Below are 18,406 nucleotides of genomic sequence, written 5' to 3'. Positions count from 1 at the left end.
TGTCAGTGTAAACATTATTGATTTTAATATTTGTGTAGCAGAACAGTATATATCAAAAATTCATGTAAATAAATAATTATAATTGACATGTCATCAACGGGATTCGAACCCAGGTTGAAAGGTTCAGCGCAGGTATCAGCTCAATGAGCTATCCAGGTCCACCTGGTGAAGTCGTTTCGATATCTTTATCAGTCAACATATGTCGTGCTGTGATTGTTTCCATGTACTTGCGATTACATGTTTCTACATACTCTCACGCTGATAATTTCTCAAAATAGCTCTAAATGCCAAAACGAGGTTTCATCGCAGTTGATAAAACCATGATTTTTATTGTTGTAGACGTGTTAACCTGTGTCTACAAAGTCACACACGAGTTGATACTTTCCGGTGTGTGGTACATTCCCTTTACGTAAAGGAATCTGTAATTGTAAATTTGTTTCGGGACTTGTAAAAGTGTTTTGCGTTTTGTTAATTTTTTTCTGAAATGTAAATTAGTTTCATCCTTGGTAAAATTGTTTTTCCTATGTAATTGTGTCTTATGATAGGTAAAAAAAAAAATTTCAAAATGCAAATCTGTCTCAAGCTTTGTAAAAGTGTTTCACACTTTGTAATATTGTTTTGCACTTCCCGGCCACCGTACTTTTGAGGTCATTTGAAATGTGATATCTGCTTTGTTTGGTTTCTTTCCTTTTTTGTGTTGTCAAGTGTCTGTCTCTATCAGAGTTGGGTGTAACACGTTATTGTATTTTAATTACATTTTTGGGGAATGCAGTAATGTAACGAATTACATTTAAAATTTGTGTATTTTGATTACAGTTACTAAAGACAATGTAATTGTATTACTTACGTTACAAATATCATTTTTAGAAGAAAACTATTCTTTTAAATCACGTTTTCCGCTGAAATGTCAGTAAATAAGCATGCGCTTTTAAATTGCTGGAGAACGTGAGCTGAAATGGTTGCAGACAGGAGTGCTTGTTTCTTCAAGTGGAAACACAGAAATTACTTTGATTTCATTGAGCGTAAAAGCAAAAATATTGATGTGAATTGCAGTCTATAGTCCTTTTCACACATACAGACCTTTCCAGAAAATTACCAGCAATTTTCCAGAAAGGTCTGTATGTGTGAACAGGCTCTTTTTGAAAATAGCAGTAAATTTGTTCTGGCAATTTTCCGGAAAGAGAAGTTGTAACATTACTGGTAATTTGCCAGAATGCTGCGCTGTGTGAACGCAGAAGCACAATTGCCGGAAAGAGCGCGTTCATGCTTAGAACACACTGACATGAGACATCTACTCCAGCCAATCAGAACATTCAGACGCATTTACATCCGCGCTGTTTATGAAAATAAAAGATTTTGAATATTTTTCCAGACACATGCTAGATATTAGTCAGATAACATTTCTATGTTCCTTCTTAATGCCAACTGTTTAAATAATTATCGATAGGATGCTTATGATAAGCTGCTGTTTGTTTACCTTTGCTTCCTTCAGTTGCTTGACGCGTGTGCACGTGAATGCCAGCACACACACATATTATGTACATCTCGACATGCATAAGTGTTCCTCTATATATTTTCATCAAAGTTGTTCACAATCAGGGCCGGCGCATCCATAGAGTGAGGGTGGCAAACTCTGTCAGCTACATCTGGCAACACTGGTTGAGGGCGGCGTGATAGTTCTTTGCCTAGAGGGGCAGTTCAGCTTGCTCCGGCCCTGTTCACAATACTTATCCATCCACACAGTTTGTAATGTAGTCAAATGTTTACAAACACAAATGCAGCCATTTAGAGGTCATTTCTGGTTAATGATGTCAGAGTTTACCAGTATTTTGGAATGGATGTGTGAATGGTCTTTTCCGGAAAAATTCCGTAACGTCCTTGCATGTGTGAACAGCACTTTTTTAAAAATTCACTGGTAAAGTCGTGCCAGAAATTTTCCGGATTTACCGGTATCACTGTGTGAAAGGGGCTTACGTCCAGTCTCTAAAGATCTCTTGACTGCTTTTAACTCGACCAGCGACTTGTTGACAACTTGTCACCAAGGAGGACACCAGTGCCCAAAAACACCCAAAACAGTCTAAATGTTTGTGCAGGAACGGGAGTGAAGATATCCTCTGAATGTGAGGAAAAGCTTAGCTGCTTATGGGGCTGTTCACATCTCAAGTGCTTTACATGCGCAATTTCCAATGGAGACTTGGGAGTGCATATTACACTTGCTTGCATTGTCCAGGCAAACTGTCGCTGGTTCGAGCCTTGGCTGCGTCAGTTGGCATTTCTGTGTGGAGTATGCATGTTCTCTCCGTGTTAGGGTGGGTTTCCTCCTGGTGCTCTGGTTTTTCCCCACAGTCCAAAGACATGCAGTATAGGTGAATTGAATAAGCTAAATTGGCCATAGTGTATGAGTGTAAATGCAATACAAGTTGGCGAAAAATGAATGAATAATAATAATAATAATAATAATAATAATAATAATAATAATAATAATAATAATAATAATAATAATAACAAGAAAATATATCATTAATTTATTTATCTATTGCTAATGCTTTTGGCAGATATGGAAATTGATTCAAAGTGAAACAACCTCGACTGTTAATCTGCCAAATAGACAGGGCTACCAGGCCAATGGCAATAATCTCAAAACAACCAAATATTGGCAGATTAATGGACCTTGTCTATCATCGCACTAAATCCTCTAATCGGATACAGTGTTCATCCAACACATCATGCCACGGTGGCGCTGCCAAAAAACAAACACAAGTTCTCCGTTGTCACCACCAGAGAAAACACTGGTCTAAACATACATCGCTTTGCATCAGCCCAGGGTTGAGGAGTCCTGATGCAGCATCAGCGGCGTGTGGTTGACAGCAGCATATGGTGCTGTTTTGTAAGCCGGGCCTGTTGTGGAATGGTGAGGATGACAGTGATGTCAGTTCTCTTTGAGGCGAGAGGAAACGTGTAATGTTCTTGAAGGGCCTGTTGGCTTCTGAGCATCTGCTGTGATTCAGTTTCTACTATCACTTCCTCAGATCCACTCGGGAATACATAATGGCTCTTAAACGGCGATATGGGCATAAACACGCACATACACATGCTTCAGAGATCAATAACGCACCTGAAGCACAGAATGATGAACCGGAATCTTTGGAGTTTTGATTTTTATCTCTTTTTATCTCTTTTTTTCTGCCTGTTTTGTTTCAGTTTGTTCCTGTCTATTCAACCGATGCATATATTTCTCTGAAACCAAATGATCTGAGGTTTTTCATTCATCAGTTTATAGATCTAAATCTGAAGGTGCTTAGAAATACTTGCATGCACACACGTACACTTCACATCATGGTGTGTTTTTGAAATGCTAAAGAAAAGTGACTTCTGCGTTTTGACTGAATTTCTAATTAAAACTGCCTTTAAGACGTTTAGTTTTTTTTCATGAAATTACAGCACCTGTTCTGACTCTAAAGTTATTTATTCCCGGCAGATGAACAGACGAAAAGGTCAGTGGTGGTCTGTCAGAGCAGGAGAGGAGAATGAAAGCAATCACGTTAACAGGTTTTTAATCAATTTATAATGAATGTGCATAACTGTGATGCATATAACTTTATACATATTTACGTACCATAGCCTGGGCGAGAGGGATTTTTTTTTTTTTTTACAAATATGCCAATGAAAATCACTTAGTGCTTGCTTTATTTTATCTTGATAAATGCTTGAAGGGGTTGAAAGATTTCTCAGAGTAATTACTTTAATTTTATCAGTGGCACTTTCTCTTTAAAGGGTTAGTTCACCTCAAAATTAATATTCTGTCATCATTTACTTAGCCTTGAGTCATTCCAAACCCATTCTGAATTTGATCATCTTTGAAATATAAATACATGTATTTTTTTTTTATCAAATCAGACAAATTGAAAGTCACTGAAAATCTATTCATGCAAAGCTCCGTTGAATCAAATCATTCATAAAAATAAAACAATAAATTCCATGGCTTATCCTTGTCTTCAAATGATGTTGAGGAACAGATGAACAGATTTGATGTTGAGATACACTCAAAAAAACATATTTTGCTGCAAGTTCAAATGAGCTGAAATGACACAATTCTAGATATTTTTTGGGGACAACATACAGTGGGGAAAATAAGTATTGAACAGTATTGAACATGTCATTTTTTCCCTGGGAATACTATTTCTAAAGACGCTACTGACATGGAATTGAACCAGATTTAGGTAAAAACCAAAACAACACAAACAAAAAAACAAAACAAACAAAAAAAAAAAAAACATGAAAAATTGGTTGTGTGTAATAACAATGGAATGGCACCAGGAGAAAGTACTGAACTATTGAAACAAATGTATTATTCTTTATTATTTATTTATTCTTTATATAAAAGGCTTTTTTGGTGATGGTAGCTTAAAGACTTAAAGGAGGTGTATATCTCATATCTCAGGTGTACAGACTTCAACAGACTGTAAAAATCTTGACGGTTCTGTGGGTTTAATTTGTAATTTCTATTGGATTTGAGTCAGGTGATTGGCTGGGCCATTCTACAGCTTGATTTTCTTTCTCTGAACCCATTTAAGAGATTCCTTGGCTGTGTTTTGGATCATTGTCTTGCTAAAATTTCCACCCTGGTTTCATCTTCATCATCCTGGTCATGTAGATGTTGGACTGAAGCAACTAATATTAATTTACACTGACAAAATGCAGAGGGATGCTGAATAACTACTGAGAGATTTCAGCTGCTGTCTGGGCTTTCACTGCCCTTCTACACCTTCCTTTCTTCATGTGTTCAATACTTTCTTTCCTGAGTCATTTCATTTTATTACGCATAATTTAATCTGTAAACTGATTAGATTTGTTTTCTTAGCAAATAGGGATTTCTTTGGTTGTTGCCAACATCTGAGGTAAATTTCAAGTCAACAGCACCTTTAGAGATATGTTTTCTGAGAAAAATGGTGATGTGTTCTATACTTATTTTACCCGGTTGTAATTGTTTTATGGTCACTTGAATGTTTTAAGTTAGCTTAATCGATATATGCTGGGACAACATAAATTAATTATGTGGAACCCTGCATATATTACAGTGTATTTTTCAATAAATTCAAAGAGATTTCTGTCCCTTTTTACCTTATATTTTAAACACATTTATTTGGGCAATGACATTATGTGAATAAAATGAGGTTCACAAGTCAAGTGGCACATTTGAGCTTTTAAAACAACCAATGAGGTTTGTTCTTGCACCAGGATCAACCAGGATTGGCTGAGTTTAAAGTCTGCATGAACCAGAAGTTGCTTAGACTTTTATTTCAGTATGCAGATGTACTACCAACTGAAACAGAATATTGAGTAGGGGCAGGGCTTTCTTCTTGTGTGTCATTTTCTTATAGCAAAATAATGCTAAGAGGTTTCAAGGATTAATTGTTCACCTAAAGAATAACAAAACAAACTTTGTAATTTTTTTCCACACAGATGTTAATGTACTGTATATTCAATCACTGAAAAAATATATAATTTGCCGTTTATTCAAACAACTTATTTAAAATGAGCTGGAACAATACAATTCTTGAGTTTTAGGGACAACTTAACTGTGTTATGTTTAATTCACTTAAATTTGTAAAAACGAATAAGTTAACCTAATTCCTTTATGTTGTCCAAACACAAAAATCGATTGTGTTTAACCCGGCATTTTTTCCCAGTTTTGGGTGAACAGACTCTTAATGAGAGGTTCGAAATCTCTCAGATGTCATTAAACTGATTTCATAGATTTGTTATGACATGGGTATGAGCAATTGATGACTTTATTTTAATTTAGGGCTAAACTAACCCTTTAAGTAATATGCTAACATTAAAACACTCGGTCACACTTCGTAAGGTTTAATTAGTTAAAATATTGAACTAATTATAAACAATAATTGCACAGCATTTGACTTGAACATTTCTACATCAGTTTACACCAAGAATGCCTATGCAAATCACTCCGCTTTGAAACCAGAAGTTAACTTCTCATTGGTTAACTCAGCTCCAGATGGTGGGTACAAAACCATCCTTAAAAAGCTTGTGACCTAAGGCCACCACCCATACAGGCTCTAGAAGGTCCAGAGCAGAGAAAGACTTGAACCCAGAGCTAGAATGCCAGAGGACTCCAGGGAGCAGGCGGGGCCCCAACAAACCCGGTTAATCGCATAGCTCAGACATTTTCATCTCTGATACCTTTCTTACTTTCCCTTCCGTCGAGAGTCGGAAGTTTAGTACAACGTGAAACCACAAGTCGACACAACTGGTCCCTTTTGCTGCCTCATAAACTTGAAACGACCAACTCCACCTCACTCCAAGCCTTGCAAGAACAACAGAACTGAACACCAGCTAACCACATGCTCAACAGAGGGAATTCTTCACATCAAAAAGTGAACACAAGTAACACTTCCAGACTATCACTGAACTGGTGTAAACTAAATGTAACCCTAAAGAGACCATGAAAGGGTTAAATTGATTATTTGTGGTTCGCTTGGTTTGATATTACAAAATCAGACTTTTTCCATCATTACACTCTCTCAAACTCTTATTTTTCTTTCTTTACTCTTCTCGACATTTGTATAAATGTGTGTTTGTGTTAGGGGTTAGTTTATGTTAGATTGGTCAATAAAGTTTCATTTTGTGCATGTTTATAAATCTAATGTCTAAACATAAATGGGTTTTTATTTTTGATAGCAATAGCCGTAATTGAAGTCAACAGTCTGTTCGAAGGATTGCTGGATGATTCGTTTGTTCGGATTTTAAAAAGTTGATTCTTTTAAAGCCCCATTCAAATGAATCTTCAATTTCCTTTGAGCTAATTCGCTACACATGTTTCCGTTCACTCATTATAACAAACATGAATAATTACTGTAATATATACATAGTTCATTATTTGTTCATGTTAGTAAATATGTTAGCTAGCATTAACTAATACAACCTTATTGTAAAGTGTTACCAAATACTCACTTTGCATTCACAATTTGCAAACATCAAGTCAATTTAATTGGATGAAACTTAAATAGGTTTGCACAAAAACTAATGTTCCTGAAATATGGGAAGAAAACTCTTTACACAATCACTTCATTCTGGAAAATGGAGAGCTGATAGGTCAAATCTGACATGTAAGTGCTCTGCTTAACACACATATTTGCATCTGAACAAATTCACTCCCCAAAAACCAGATAAAGAATCTCCTCACCAGAGATGTTGGTGGTGATCTCAGTGAGAGCTGTTTGGCCGAAGCCTTTGGCGGTGCGAGCCCGAACTGAAATCAGGTAGGTGGTGCCAGGATGCAGGTTGGAGAACATATGGTACGTCTCGTTCTTCAGCTTGGATACAGTGCGCCTCGGGCCTGGAACATTGATCCCGGGGTCTGATGATTCAATGCTCTGGTAGCTGATCTGTAATTGCACATATTAAAATGACATGATTCATATTTTCATTAAATCACTGCTGTTTTAGAACTAAACATGCGATGACTCAGTGTGTGGTCGCTAAGATCAAACAATGCTTTTTAAAAGTTTGCTAACCCTGCCATCCTTTTGTAGAGTGGGTTGAAAATGATTCATATATGAAATCAAACACTTATTGTATAAACAATGTGTGCTTGCCTACTCAAAACTTCCAATGTGAAACAAGTGGGAATATTACACTATAGGTTTACAGCAACAAACAAAAAAAAGAAACGTTCATGACTGGTAAGATTATATAAGCACTGATACACTGTGCTGTTGTACTCTTTTGTTTGCCACCACATAAAGCTTAAAGCTTTGGTTAAATTCAAACAATTGTCATTAAAGGTATAGTTCACCCAGAAATTAAAATTGCCTTATCATTTACAGTACTCACACTCAGGTGGATCTTAACATGAACTATGAATGTCTTTCTTCTGTTAACCACAAACGTTTTTCTAATGAGAAAAACTGGACTGAAGCAGTTTCAATTTACTAGGAATTACTTACTCATCTATGTTAAGCTGCTTTGAGACGATATATATTGTAAAAAGCGCTATAGAAATAAAGATGAAAAGAATGTAGAAAAAATGCAGCTATTGACATCCATAGTAGGAGCAAAAATACTTTAAAACTAGACTTTTTGTTCAACAGGAGAAAGAAAATTCTGAATCAAGTCTGAATCAAGACCAGGTTGAGTAAATGATGACAGAATTTTCATTTTTCATTGAACTTTACAGTTTTTCTCAGTCGCTTTGGTGCATTTCTCACAACACTATTTACATTTGCACAATAGTTAATGCATTTCTCAAAACAATTAGTCATTTGTGCACATCAGAGTAGCAGTTTCTCAGTCCTTTCAACAAATTGTAAATGCTTTTGGACATGCATCAATTGTTTCATACAACTCTCTGCTGTTTTATAACATTATCATTTGCTTATGTCATGTCAGTCAAAATTAATTAAACTTGTGAATGCTGAATAGTCATTCCATATAAAACTAATAGTCCTCACTTCATTACTTGAGTCATTCCATACCAAAATGTTGAACTAATTGTCAAAATCTGTCAAGCTAGTTTTATTAACAATGTTAAATCTTTTTTTCCTGAAAATGTCTTCTAAATTGAACAATTTCATGAATGATTTACAGAACTATGTATGTTGTAGGTTCAGTTCCAATATGTACTGCAATATTGCTTACAGTTGTGCACAGCTCTACCCAAAGGAAGTTTATGTTTGTTGTAAATAAGGGTGTATTTGTTCTTTTGCACAATGCTTTGAATAATTCAGAATTGCAGAATACAGTGATGTCTAACTTTACTGTAGTTTTCAAATGGCTTTGCAAATATGTAATGTAATGTAATGTGTATTTATATAGCGCATTAATTAGCAAATAGTATATAGTGCTGTCTTGAGCATTTTCTGGAAGTGTCACCAAAATCTGACTGTTTTGCATTAGAAACTGTCATAATGAAGACATGACAAAGCCATATAACTATCTTGTTCACAAACAATGGTGTCAAGACTTTTCATCTTGATGACTCTGACACTTTCATTGACATGAATACTTGCTTTAGAGGAATGAGCTATCCATTTTGAGCAAGTGACACACTTTTGCAGGTTATCAAGTAGGTTTTGCAGTTTGTACTAATTGTTTTGAGAGATACATTAACTGCTGTGCAAATGTAGAGTTGTGAGAAATGCACCAAAGCGACTGAGAAAAACTGTAATCACTTTAATAATGTAAAATCCTAGTAAGTAAACAAATTGTCAACAACCAAAGCTAGTCAATGTTCTAATATTTGTATGTGCTTAAAAAGCATTTAATAGTATAATCTTTGCTACTGTTTACTTCAGTACAATTTTAGATGTATTTTAAGTAACTGTACTTGATCTAAGCATTTTTAGTTTGTAAACATGTTTTTTCTTCACATAATCCAAAAAATATCTGCACACTGTTGTTCTTAATTTAGAAAAAAAGAAAAGTGTCAACGTTTTGTTCAAAGATTCAATCTCATTCCACTCTATTTGCAATACACATATGGACAAGCTAATTGTTTTCAGTTAGCTTGTTAAATCATTTCAAAATTCCACTGAGCAATTCATTAGTTAAAGTAAAGTAAAAGTTTATTAAAATGTTATAGATAGAACAAAAGTACAACAGACAGAACAATAAAACATAAGAGCAAATAGATACAGTGGATGGAAGGATGAGTAGACAGACAGACAGACAGACAGACAGACAGACAGACAGACAGACAGACAGACAGACAGACAGACAGACAGACAGACAGACAGACAGACAGACAGACAGACAGACAGACCGACAGACAGACCGACCGATAGATAGATAGATAGATAGATAGATAGATAGATAGATAGATAGATAGATAGATAGATAGATAGATAGATAGATAGATAGATAGATAGATAGATAGATAGATAGATAGATAGATAGATACAGATAGATAGATAGATATGGTTGAATGATATAAGAGTGGATGGATGGATGGATGGATGGATGGATGGAGGATGGATGGATGGATGGATGGATGGATGGATGGATGGATGGATGGATGGATGGATGGATGGATGATGGATGATGGATGGATGGATGGATGAACGGATAGATGGATGGACGGATAAGTAGATTAATGGACGGATGGATGGTAGAGTGGATGGATGGATGAGTAGATGAATGTATGGATGGAAGGATAGATGAATGGATAAGTGGATGGATGGATGGATAAGTAGATGGATGGTTAGATGAATGTATGGATTGATGAGTGGATGGATAGATGGATGGATGCATGGATGGATGGATGGATGGACAAAAATACAGTGTGATGTATTGCTAAAATGATAGATGGGGAAAAATTGTGCGTGACCAATTTTCTGACCACATTTGTGCAGAGCATTAGATCCTTAGTTGTGTTTTAGGAATTTAGGAGACATTTTCCACACATATGCAGCTTCTTTTAAGAAATAAGGCATGGATTCTAGCGCTGTGAGAGGGTTTGTAGGGAATGCAGTGCCCTGTGAGCCTTTTGTTGGCGGTGTTCACAGAAAAGTGGACAATGTGCTAATCTGAGAGAAACGAGAGCGAATTCTCCAGGCTCTGCCTCTCCCTTATTCTTTCTCCCTTCATCTCTTGGTATGGCAGAGAAGATCAGACTGCTTGAGCCTGAAAATCTGTCCTTGCCTCCTCTTTATAGGTCAAGCCTTTAAATCCCCTTTAGAAAACATCCTTGGGGTGACTTTGGTAGCCATTGCCCCTTGCAGAAAAAGCAACACAGGTTACCAGCGAGAGATAACTCGCTAAGTGCAAATGTTAAAAGATGATGTTCATGATGGACAGAGACGGCATTCAAAAAAACGCGATGATCTCGATTCGGGCCATTGTGGAGCCGAATGACAGATCCACAAACAAAAGTGACTTTTCCTCTTGAGGTGAGATGGGGGTTTTGGAGCGTGACAGCAGCAGCGTTCTCACAACTTTTTAGTGACTGACTGAGAGCCTGAATCATGGGCGAGGATAAAGGTGACACTGAGGCAGGCAGTGTGACCAGAGAGAGAGAGAGAGAGCAAGAGAGAGAAAGAATGTGAGAATGTTCTGGAACAGAGGAACAGAGAGACAGATGCTGGCTGTGGGAGACCCGCCACCTTTCCATTGAACAGGCCGAATCTGTGTGCAGTGAACGGAAGAATGAAGAAACTGTTTAAAAGCTTTTATTAGACTGTTAGCAATCCATCGTTTTGGGACAAAGGCGTAAACTTTCAATTTGCCACAACTCTGATATATTCGTATTGGAACTACAATTAGACAACTTTATTTTTTGGTAGTCACTGTTAAAAAAGTTAGATTCCGCAAGAAGAAAAGAAACTAATTTTATTGTATTAATATCCTATATGAGGTTTGCCTTTTTGAAACAGACATAAATATGAATGTATGGATGAACAAACAGACATTAAAGATAGATATGAGGCAAAAAGAGAGAATGACAGACAGAAAGAGAAACTACAAACAGAAAACATATAATAAAAAATGTAATAAAACTATAGATGATAGATGAAAACTGGTCATGGCAGAAAGACAGAACAGTATACTTTCAGACAGACTTTCAGACAGACAGACTAAAAGGCCAAGCAACAAATGAGACAAAGAAAGAGGCAGATATACAGACAAAGTAGCCATACAGACAGACAAACAGATAATTAAAAAAATTACATACAGACAGACAAACAAAAAATAAAAACAACCACAGATAGACAAAAAAGGAAATGACAGAAATGAAAGAAATAGATAGACAGTCAGAAAGTTAGAATGATGGTCAGACAGAAAAAACTAGACAGACAGAGAGAGAAAAACAGACAGAAAAATAATAACTCAATAAAATAAATATAGGCAAAAATAAGGAATGGCAAACGGACATTAACCAAATAATAACAGACAGAGACACAAGTAATAAATAATGACAGATAGATAGATAGATAGATAGATAGATAGATAGATAGATAGATAGATAGATAGATAGATAGATAGATAGATAGATAGATAGATAGATAGATAGATAGATAGATAGATAGATAGATAGATAGATAGATAGATAGATAGATAGATAGATAGATAGAACAGATGGATGGATGGACAGACAGACAGACAGACAGACAGACAGACAGACAGACAGACAGACAGACAGACAGACAGACAGACAGACAGACAGATAGATAGATAGATAGATAGATAGATAGATAGATAGATAGATAGATAGATAGATAGATAGATAGATAGATAGATAGATAGATAGATAGATAGAACAGATGGATGGACAGACAGACAGACAGACAGACAGACAGATGGATAGATAGATTGATCAGATGGATGGATGGATAGATAGAACAGATGGACGGACGGACGGACGGACTGATTCAATCCCCCGGAGAACTGAGCCATGAGCAATTATTACTGTGTCCTCGAGCAAACCAATTAATCCCAGGCGCCTGGAGAATAACACAGGTTCATAGAGCTGTTCCTCAATGACGTCACGGCAACAAATTTAAAAGAGGATGAAATTCTAAAACCGCAGAAAAGTGTAGGAGACGGTGCATAACTTTAAATAGAGACATCTTTCTGTCTTTTACTAACAGATGGCTGGTGCAGTAGGGACCAATTAGAGGCAGGGTTGGCCTTGGTGGCTCTTGTGTCTCTGGCAGCATGCAGAGTTCCAGGACCAAATCATGACTTCATGCATACTTCTGTCTGTCACTGACTGAGTGGAGGAGGAAGAACAACACCAACTCAGCGTTTCTAGGCCTACTAGACTGAAACTTCGAGCTGGAAAACACTTGCATTCCAAGGTCTTACTAATGCAGCGCTCTGTCAGTCAGGGTCTGTGCGCACATGCATGCAGGGGATCATATGTTTGCAGCACGTTCATAAATAATTTAAGCTGGCAGTCCAATTTTAACACACAGTGGGAAGTTTTGTCTTTCAAGCATTGTGGTTCATCGATATTTCACCTGGTAAAAATGCTGACATGTCAGAGGAAACCTCACGAGAATTCAGACAGCGGGAGAGAAATTGATACGAACGTGGTAAAGAGTAAGAAAAGCACATACCTCATACTGTGTGATGAGCCCGTTGGGTTCCACCGGTTCCTCCCACTTCAGGAAGATCATATCCTCTAGCGGCGTGAAGGTAAGAGACTCTGGAGCAATTCCACCAGGAACTAAGGGGAAACCGAAGAAGCCACTGGTTATGAATGAAGATACAGACAGATTCTATGCTGCCAGACTGCTAATTTCTCAGGCATTTACTCAAAGTGAGAGGGTTAATCGCTTAAAGTCCCTCAAAGGTCAACTTTAATATCCTCATTACAGCCGTTGTCATTATAAAAGTCTTGAGAAGGCCTCTTACGCTCTGAATGTATTACAGAGTCTCATCCATTATAATAATATAAGTGATTCAGGAGTGTTGTAAAGTCATTTAGATATGTGATATGGAACCAATGAGCTACAGGGGGAAAGGGTATATATACATATGTCTGGAGACATTCCTGCTCTTTTGTTTTGATCAAACATCTTCTATAAATAATAGTTCATGTTGTGTTTTGAATGCTGGTTTGTTTGTTTAACTGTTAGGATGCTTAAAGGGACAGTTCACTTAAAAAAATTAAACTCTGCCATCAATTTTTCTATTTCTGGTACAGTAGCTCAACCTAAAGGTACCGTTACACATCCAAGTTTTTAATCACGCATTTAAATCATGAATTTTTGGGACCTAAAATGTCAAACTTTTTAAAAAGGGTTAGAAAAGGCTCATTTAAAAAAAAATGATAAAAATATTTTTTAAAAAATGTTCATATTTTATGTGCAACTGCATGGTAGGGAAACCTTATATACCTGCTAGTCATGCGGATGATCCTGTCCCATGCAGCTGGCATTGCACGGCTCAAAGATACTTTGTAGTGTGCAATTTAACATAATTGCCTTTAGGAGTCGGCAATGGAAATAAAACAAACACACATAAGAAATGGACGTACGCCAGACATGAAGTTGGGGTTGACCAACGGACATTCTCACGTTAATTTCATCGTTAGTGAATCCAAACGTGAGCGTGAAATCTGGCGTACGCAAAGTTTTTTGTGCATACGCAGCGTTGATACATGAGGCCCCTGGTGTTTCAAAACACTTTAGTAACGTGACCTGGGTGTTTCGAATCACTTTAGTCAAGTGACCTACCTGAAAATTCTTTAGCAGTATTAAGTACTGCATATGGATCCTCAATTCCATTGTCCAGCATCTTTTTCAGTTACAATATGCAAGTACTTGACAACCAAAATAGTAATTGGGTGTTACAGGATTGTATGTGTACAGGAGCGTGTTTCTTAAAGAGTGAAATCGTCATCTATTGGCCTGGCATGCGTGATATAAGCCCCTTTCACACATACAGACCTTTCCAGAAAATTACCGGCAATTTTCCGGAAAGGTCTGTATGTGTGAACAGGTCTGTTTTTTTAAAAAAATGGTAAATTCGTTCCGGAAAGAGAACTTGTAACATTACCGGTTATTTGCCGGAATGCTGCGCTGTGTGAACACGGAAGGAAGATTGCCAGAAAGAGCGCATTCACGAATGTGCTGATGTGAGACGTGGACTCCAGCCAATTAGAACATTCAGACACATTCACATCCACACGGTTTATTAAAATAAATACCTTTGAATATATTTCCAGACACATTTAGCTGCTAGATGTTAGTCAGATAATGTTTCTATGTTCCTTCTTAATGCCAACTGTGTAAAGAATTATCGATAAAATGCTTATGATGCAGTTGCAGTTGCACACATAGTATAAACATCTTGACATCTGAAAGTGTTCCTCCATATGTTTTCATATAAGTTGTTCACAATACTTATCCATCCACAGAATTTGTAATGTAGTCAAGTGTGTAAACATTTAGCCGCAGTTCGTGTTTCTGCGATCTTTGGATGTCTCACAAAGCAGCTGCATGAATGCTAAAGCTTTAAATAAAACCAAAACCATCAAGAATAGGCAGACCCCTTCTACAGTTGAAGTCAGGATTATTAGCCCCCCTTTGAATTTTTTGTTCTTTTTTAAATATTTCCCAAATGATGTTTAACAAAGCAAGGACATTTTCACAGTATGTCTGATAATATTTTTTCTTCTGGGGAAAGTATTATTAGTTTTATTTCAGCTAGAATAAAAGCAGTTTTAAAAAATTTTAAATCCATTTTAAGGTCAAAATCATTAGCCCCTTCAAGCTAATTTTTTTTCCCCGATAGTCTACAGAACAAACCATCATTATAAAATAACTTGCCTAATTACCCTAACTTGCCTAGTTAACCTAATTAACCTAGTTAAACCTTTAAATGTCACTTTAAGCTTTATAGAAGTGTCTTGAAAATATCTAGTAAAATATTATTTACTGTCATCATGGCTAAAATAAAATAAATCAGTTATTATAGATGAGTTATTAAAACTATTATGTTAAGAAATGTGCTGAAAAAATCTTCTCTCCGTAAAACAGAAATTGGGGAAAAAAAATAAACAGGGGGCTAATAATTCAGAGGCGCTAATAATTCTGACTTTAACTGTATGTTTACAAATACAACCGCAGCTGTTTAGAGCTCATTTCTGGTTAATGATGCCAGAACTGACCGGTATTTGGGAATGGATGTGTGAATGGTCTATTCTGGAAAAATTACGGAACGTCTGTGTCTGTGTGAACATCCTTTTTTATGAATTTACCGGTAAAGTCGTTCCAGAAATTTTCCGGATATTTACCGGTATCACAGTGTGAAAGGGGCTAAACAGTAGCATTTGTAATTATACATCATTTTCACAAACTCAGTCAAATAAAAATAACAAAAGTATTTACATAACATATAATATATTGGCTTTCCATGATTTCATCATTAACAGAAAGTTTTGCCCTTAACTGAAGTTATAAAGTTCTATTAGCACTTCAACATATTCAGATTCACTATTCTGTGATTGGTTAAGAAACAAGTGAGCCCTTTGAATTTGAGAGCTATAATACCAATTACCAGCTCAATTTTTGTATGTTCTTTAGAAGAAGACGAACAAAACTTTAAAATGGCTTCAGAACACTTGAGAGTATATGAGTCATATATGATTTGCCTTTGTATTTTTAAAAAAAGGACTTTTTTTTATAAGTTATAGAAAGGACTTTTATGTTCTTTCTGATCTTGACAACCTTTCAACATTCCAATGTATAGAAAAGAACAGCGTGAATTATTTAGTAATTATTGAAAGCATTACAGTTTTAAAAAAGACAAATTATAATACTCTTAACACTTCTATTTAACTAGCTTAACCTGATTCTCTATAAAAGCCATGCTGCGTAATTAGCTTATTCATTTAAGTTTGCAAATGAACAGCAGAGTTAACGCTGATCAATCAAGCAGAGCAGCATGAAAGCAGATCTGACCAGCCTGGAGCAGCGTGGAAATTCATGCTGGTCTAAGCTGGACTTCTCAGCAGGAGACACAAAGCCTGTGTGACGGAAAGAAAGGGCAACACTTGCAGTTGATGACATGGCTTTTTTTGGCTGATTATTATCAACACGAGTTCATTAACAGACATAAATGCTGGCAGAAAGAATGGGGAGGAAGTGGAAATGGCGCGGGTGAGACAGATGATGCTCTGAGCTCTCGCACACTGCAGCAGTAACACATCAGCAGATGTTTTTACAGCCATTTGTGCTCTGTCACTGAGCCATCCTTGTTAGCCCTTGGGTATGTGCACAGCGTGTGTGCGCTGGGGTGATAGTTGGTGAGGCAGAGATAGCCGGTGGCGAAAATAACACGCTCGCTCAGATTGAGTCAAAATCGCTGACTGCATCACTTTTTCCTGTGACAGGCCATGAAAGAAAAGAATTGCTGATTGAAGCTTCAGAGGAGCGTTGATAATTGAGCGCTCTCTTTCCTCCCTCTCTTTTTCTCTCTCACTTCATCATACTTCCTGTCTGGATTAAACGCATGTGTTCCAAATGTTTTTCACATTATTTTGCCAGATTTTTTTTATCTATTTATTTTTTGCAGCCAGTGCTGGATGGATCCAGCACTTAAAATGGAATAAAAATCTTCCCTGACCCGTTCATGCACAGCTCCCCAGAGAGAATGATTAAAATTAATTTCCAATCCATTTGGGAATGTCTCTGTGTCTTTATGACTGTGATGCTGAACAGATCAAAGTGAAACACTCTTATTCAGAAGACTCCACAACAGTGCTGTCAATACTGCACAGACAATCAACAAAAAACTTTTAAACTTTTGTTTAATCTGCCCCTCTCTCTCTCATTTTAAACAAATGTCTAGCAGACTAAGTTTATTCATCAGTTGATCTATGAGCTGATTGTTCCATCAATAAATTCATCATCATTCATCTATCCACCTAGACCACAGTTGTCAAATCCAGTTCCTGGAGGGCTGCAGCTCTGCACAGTTTAGTTCTAACCCTAATTAAACACACCTGATCGAACTAATTGAGTCCTTCAGCTTTGTTTGAAACCTACAGGTAAGTGTGTTGAAGCAGGGTTAGAACTAAACTGTGCAGAGATGCGGCCCTCCAACAACCGGAATTGACACCTGTGACCTAGACAATATAGTTTGATCCTTGACTTCATCCATCCATCCATCTACACTTACCGGCCACTTTATTAGGTACACCATAGTACTGGGTTGGATTCTGACCCTACCATCCGAATGTTGCAGCAGACATCGAGACTCATCAGTCTTTCCAATCATCTATTGTCGAATTTTGGTGAGGCTGTGTAAATTGTAGCCTCAGTTTCATGTGGTATCAGCAAGACATTTGCGCCCACATAACTGCAGCTCAATTAATATTTTCTATTTTTCCGACCATTCTTTGTAAACCCTAGAGTTGGTTGTGCATGAAAATCCCGTTAGATCAGCAGTTTCTGAAATACTCAGACCAGCCCGTCTGACACCAACACCCATGCCACGTTCAAAGTCACTTAAATCATCTTTCTTCCCCATTCTGATGCTCGATTTGATCTGCAGCAGATCGTCTTGACCATGTCTACATGCATTGAGTTGCTGCTATTTGATTGGCTGATTAGAAATTTGCGTTAACGAGCAGTTGGACAGGTGTACCTAATAAAGTGGCCAGTGAGTGTATATTTCCATCTACCAGTACATCTATCCATTCATTTTTCATCTTTTCAAATTTCCATCTATCTATCCATCCATCCATCAGTCAATCCATGTATCAATTAGGCTTTTTAATAAAGTGTGACAAAAAGTTTGCATAAACTGGAAAATGTCATTTACTGCACAATAGACCCTTTTCACAAGACGATGATGATGTGTTTAAAGGTCATCAGCTGCTTAAATGCTCTATTTATTTGTTTATTTATTAAGCATGTACATATATAAAGCTACA

General features: G+C 36.8%; 1 protein-coding gene across 10 annotated transcripts in view; it reads right to left on the bottom strand.

The window, feature by feature from the left end:
• The window catches only part of ptprub (protein tyrosine phosphatase receptor type Ub), a 445,346-nt gene that overhangs the window by 130,578 nt on the left and 296,362 nt on the right, over window positions 1-18,406 (bottom strand). For all 10 annotated transcript variants that reach the window (XM_056474629.1, XM_056474631.1, XM_056474632.1 and 7 more), the window contains exons 9-10: window positions 13,080-13,189; window positions 7,208-7,409 (exon numbers count right to left, since the gene is read on the bottom strand). In XM_056474629.1, coding sequence (XP_056330604.1) covers window positions 7,208-7,409; window positions 13,080-13,189 — 312 coding nt within the window. The remainder of the gene's footprint in view (window positions 1-7,207; window positions 7,410-13,079; window positions 13,190-18,406) is intronic.

The sequence above is a fragment of the Danio aesculapii genome, chromosome 16 (assembly GCF_903798145.1).
Source record: "Danio aesculapii chromosome 16, fDanAes4.1, whole genome shotgun sequence".
Taxonomy (NCBI): domain Eukaryota; kingdom Metazoa; phylum Chordata; class Actinopteri; order Cypriniformes; family Danionidae; genus Danio; species Danio aesculapii.
Note: the sequence above shows the minus strand (reverse complement) of the source record. Positions and strands in the feature narration are given on the sequence as shown.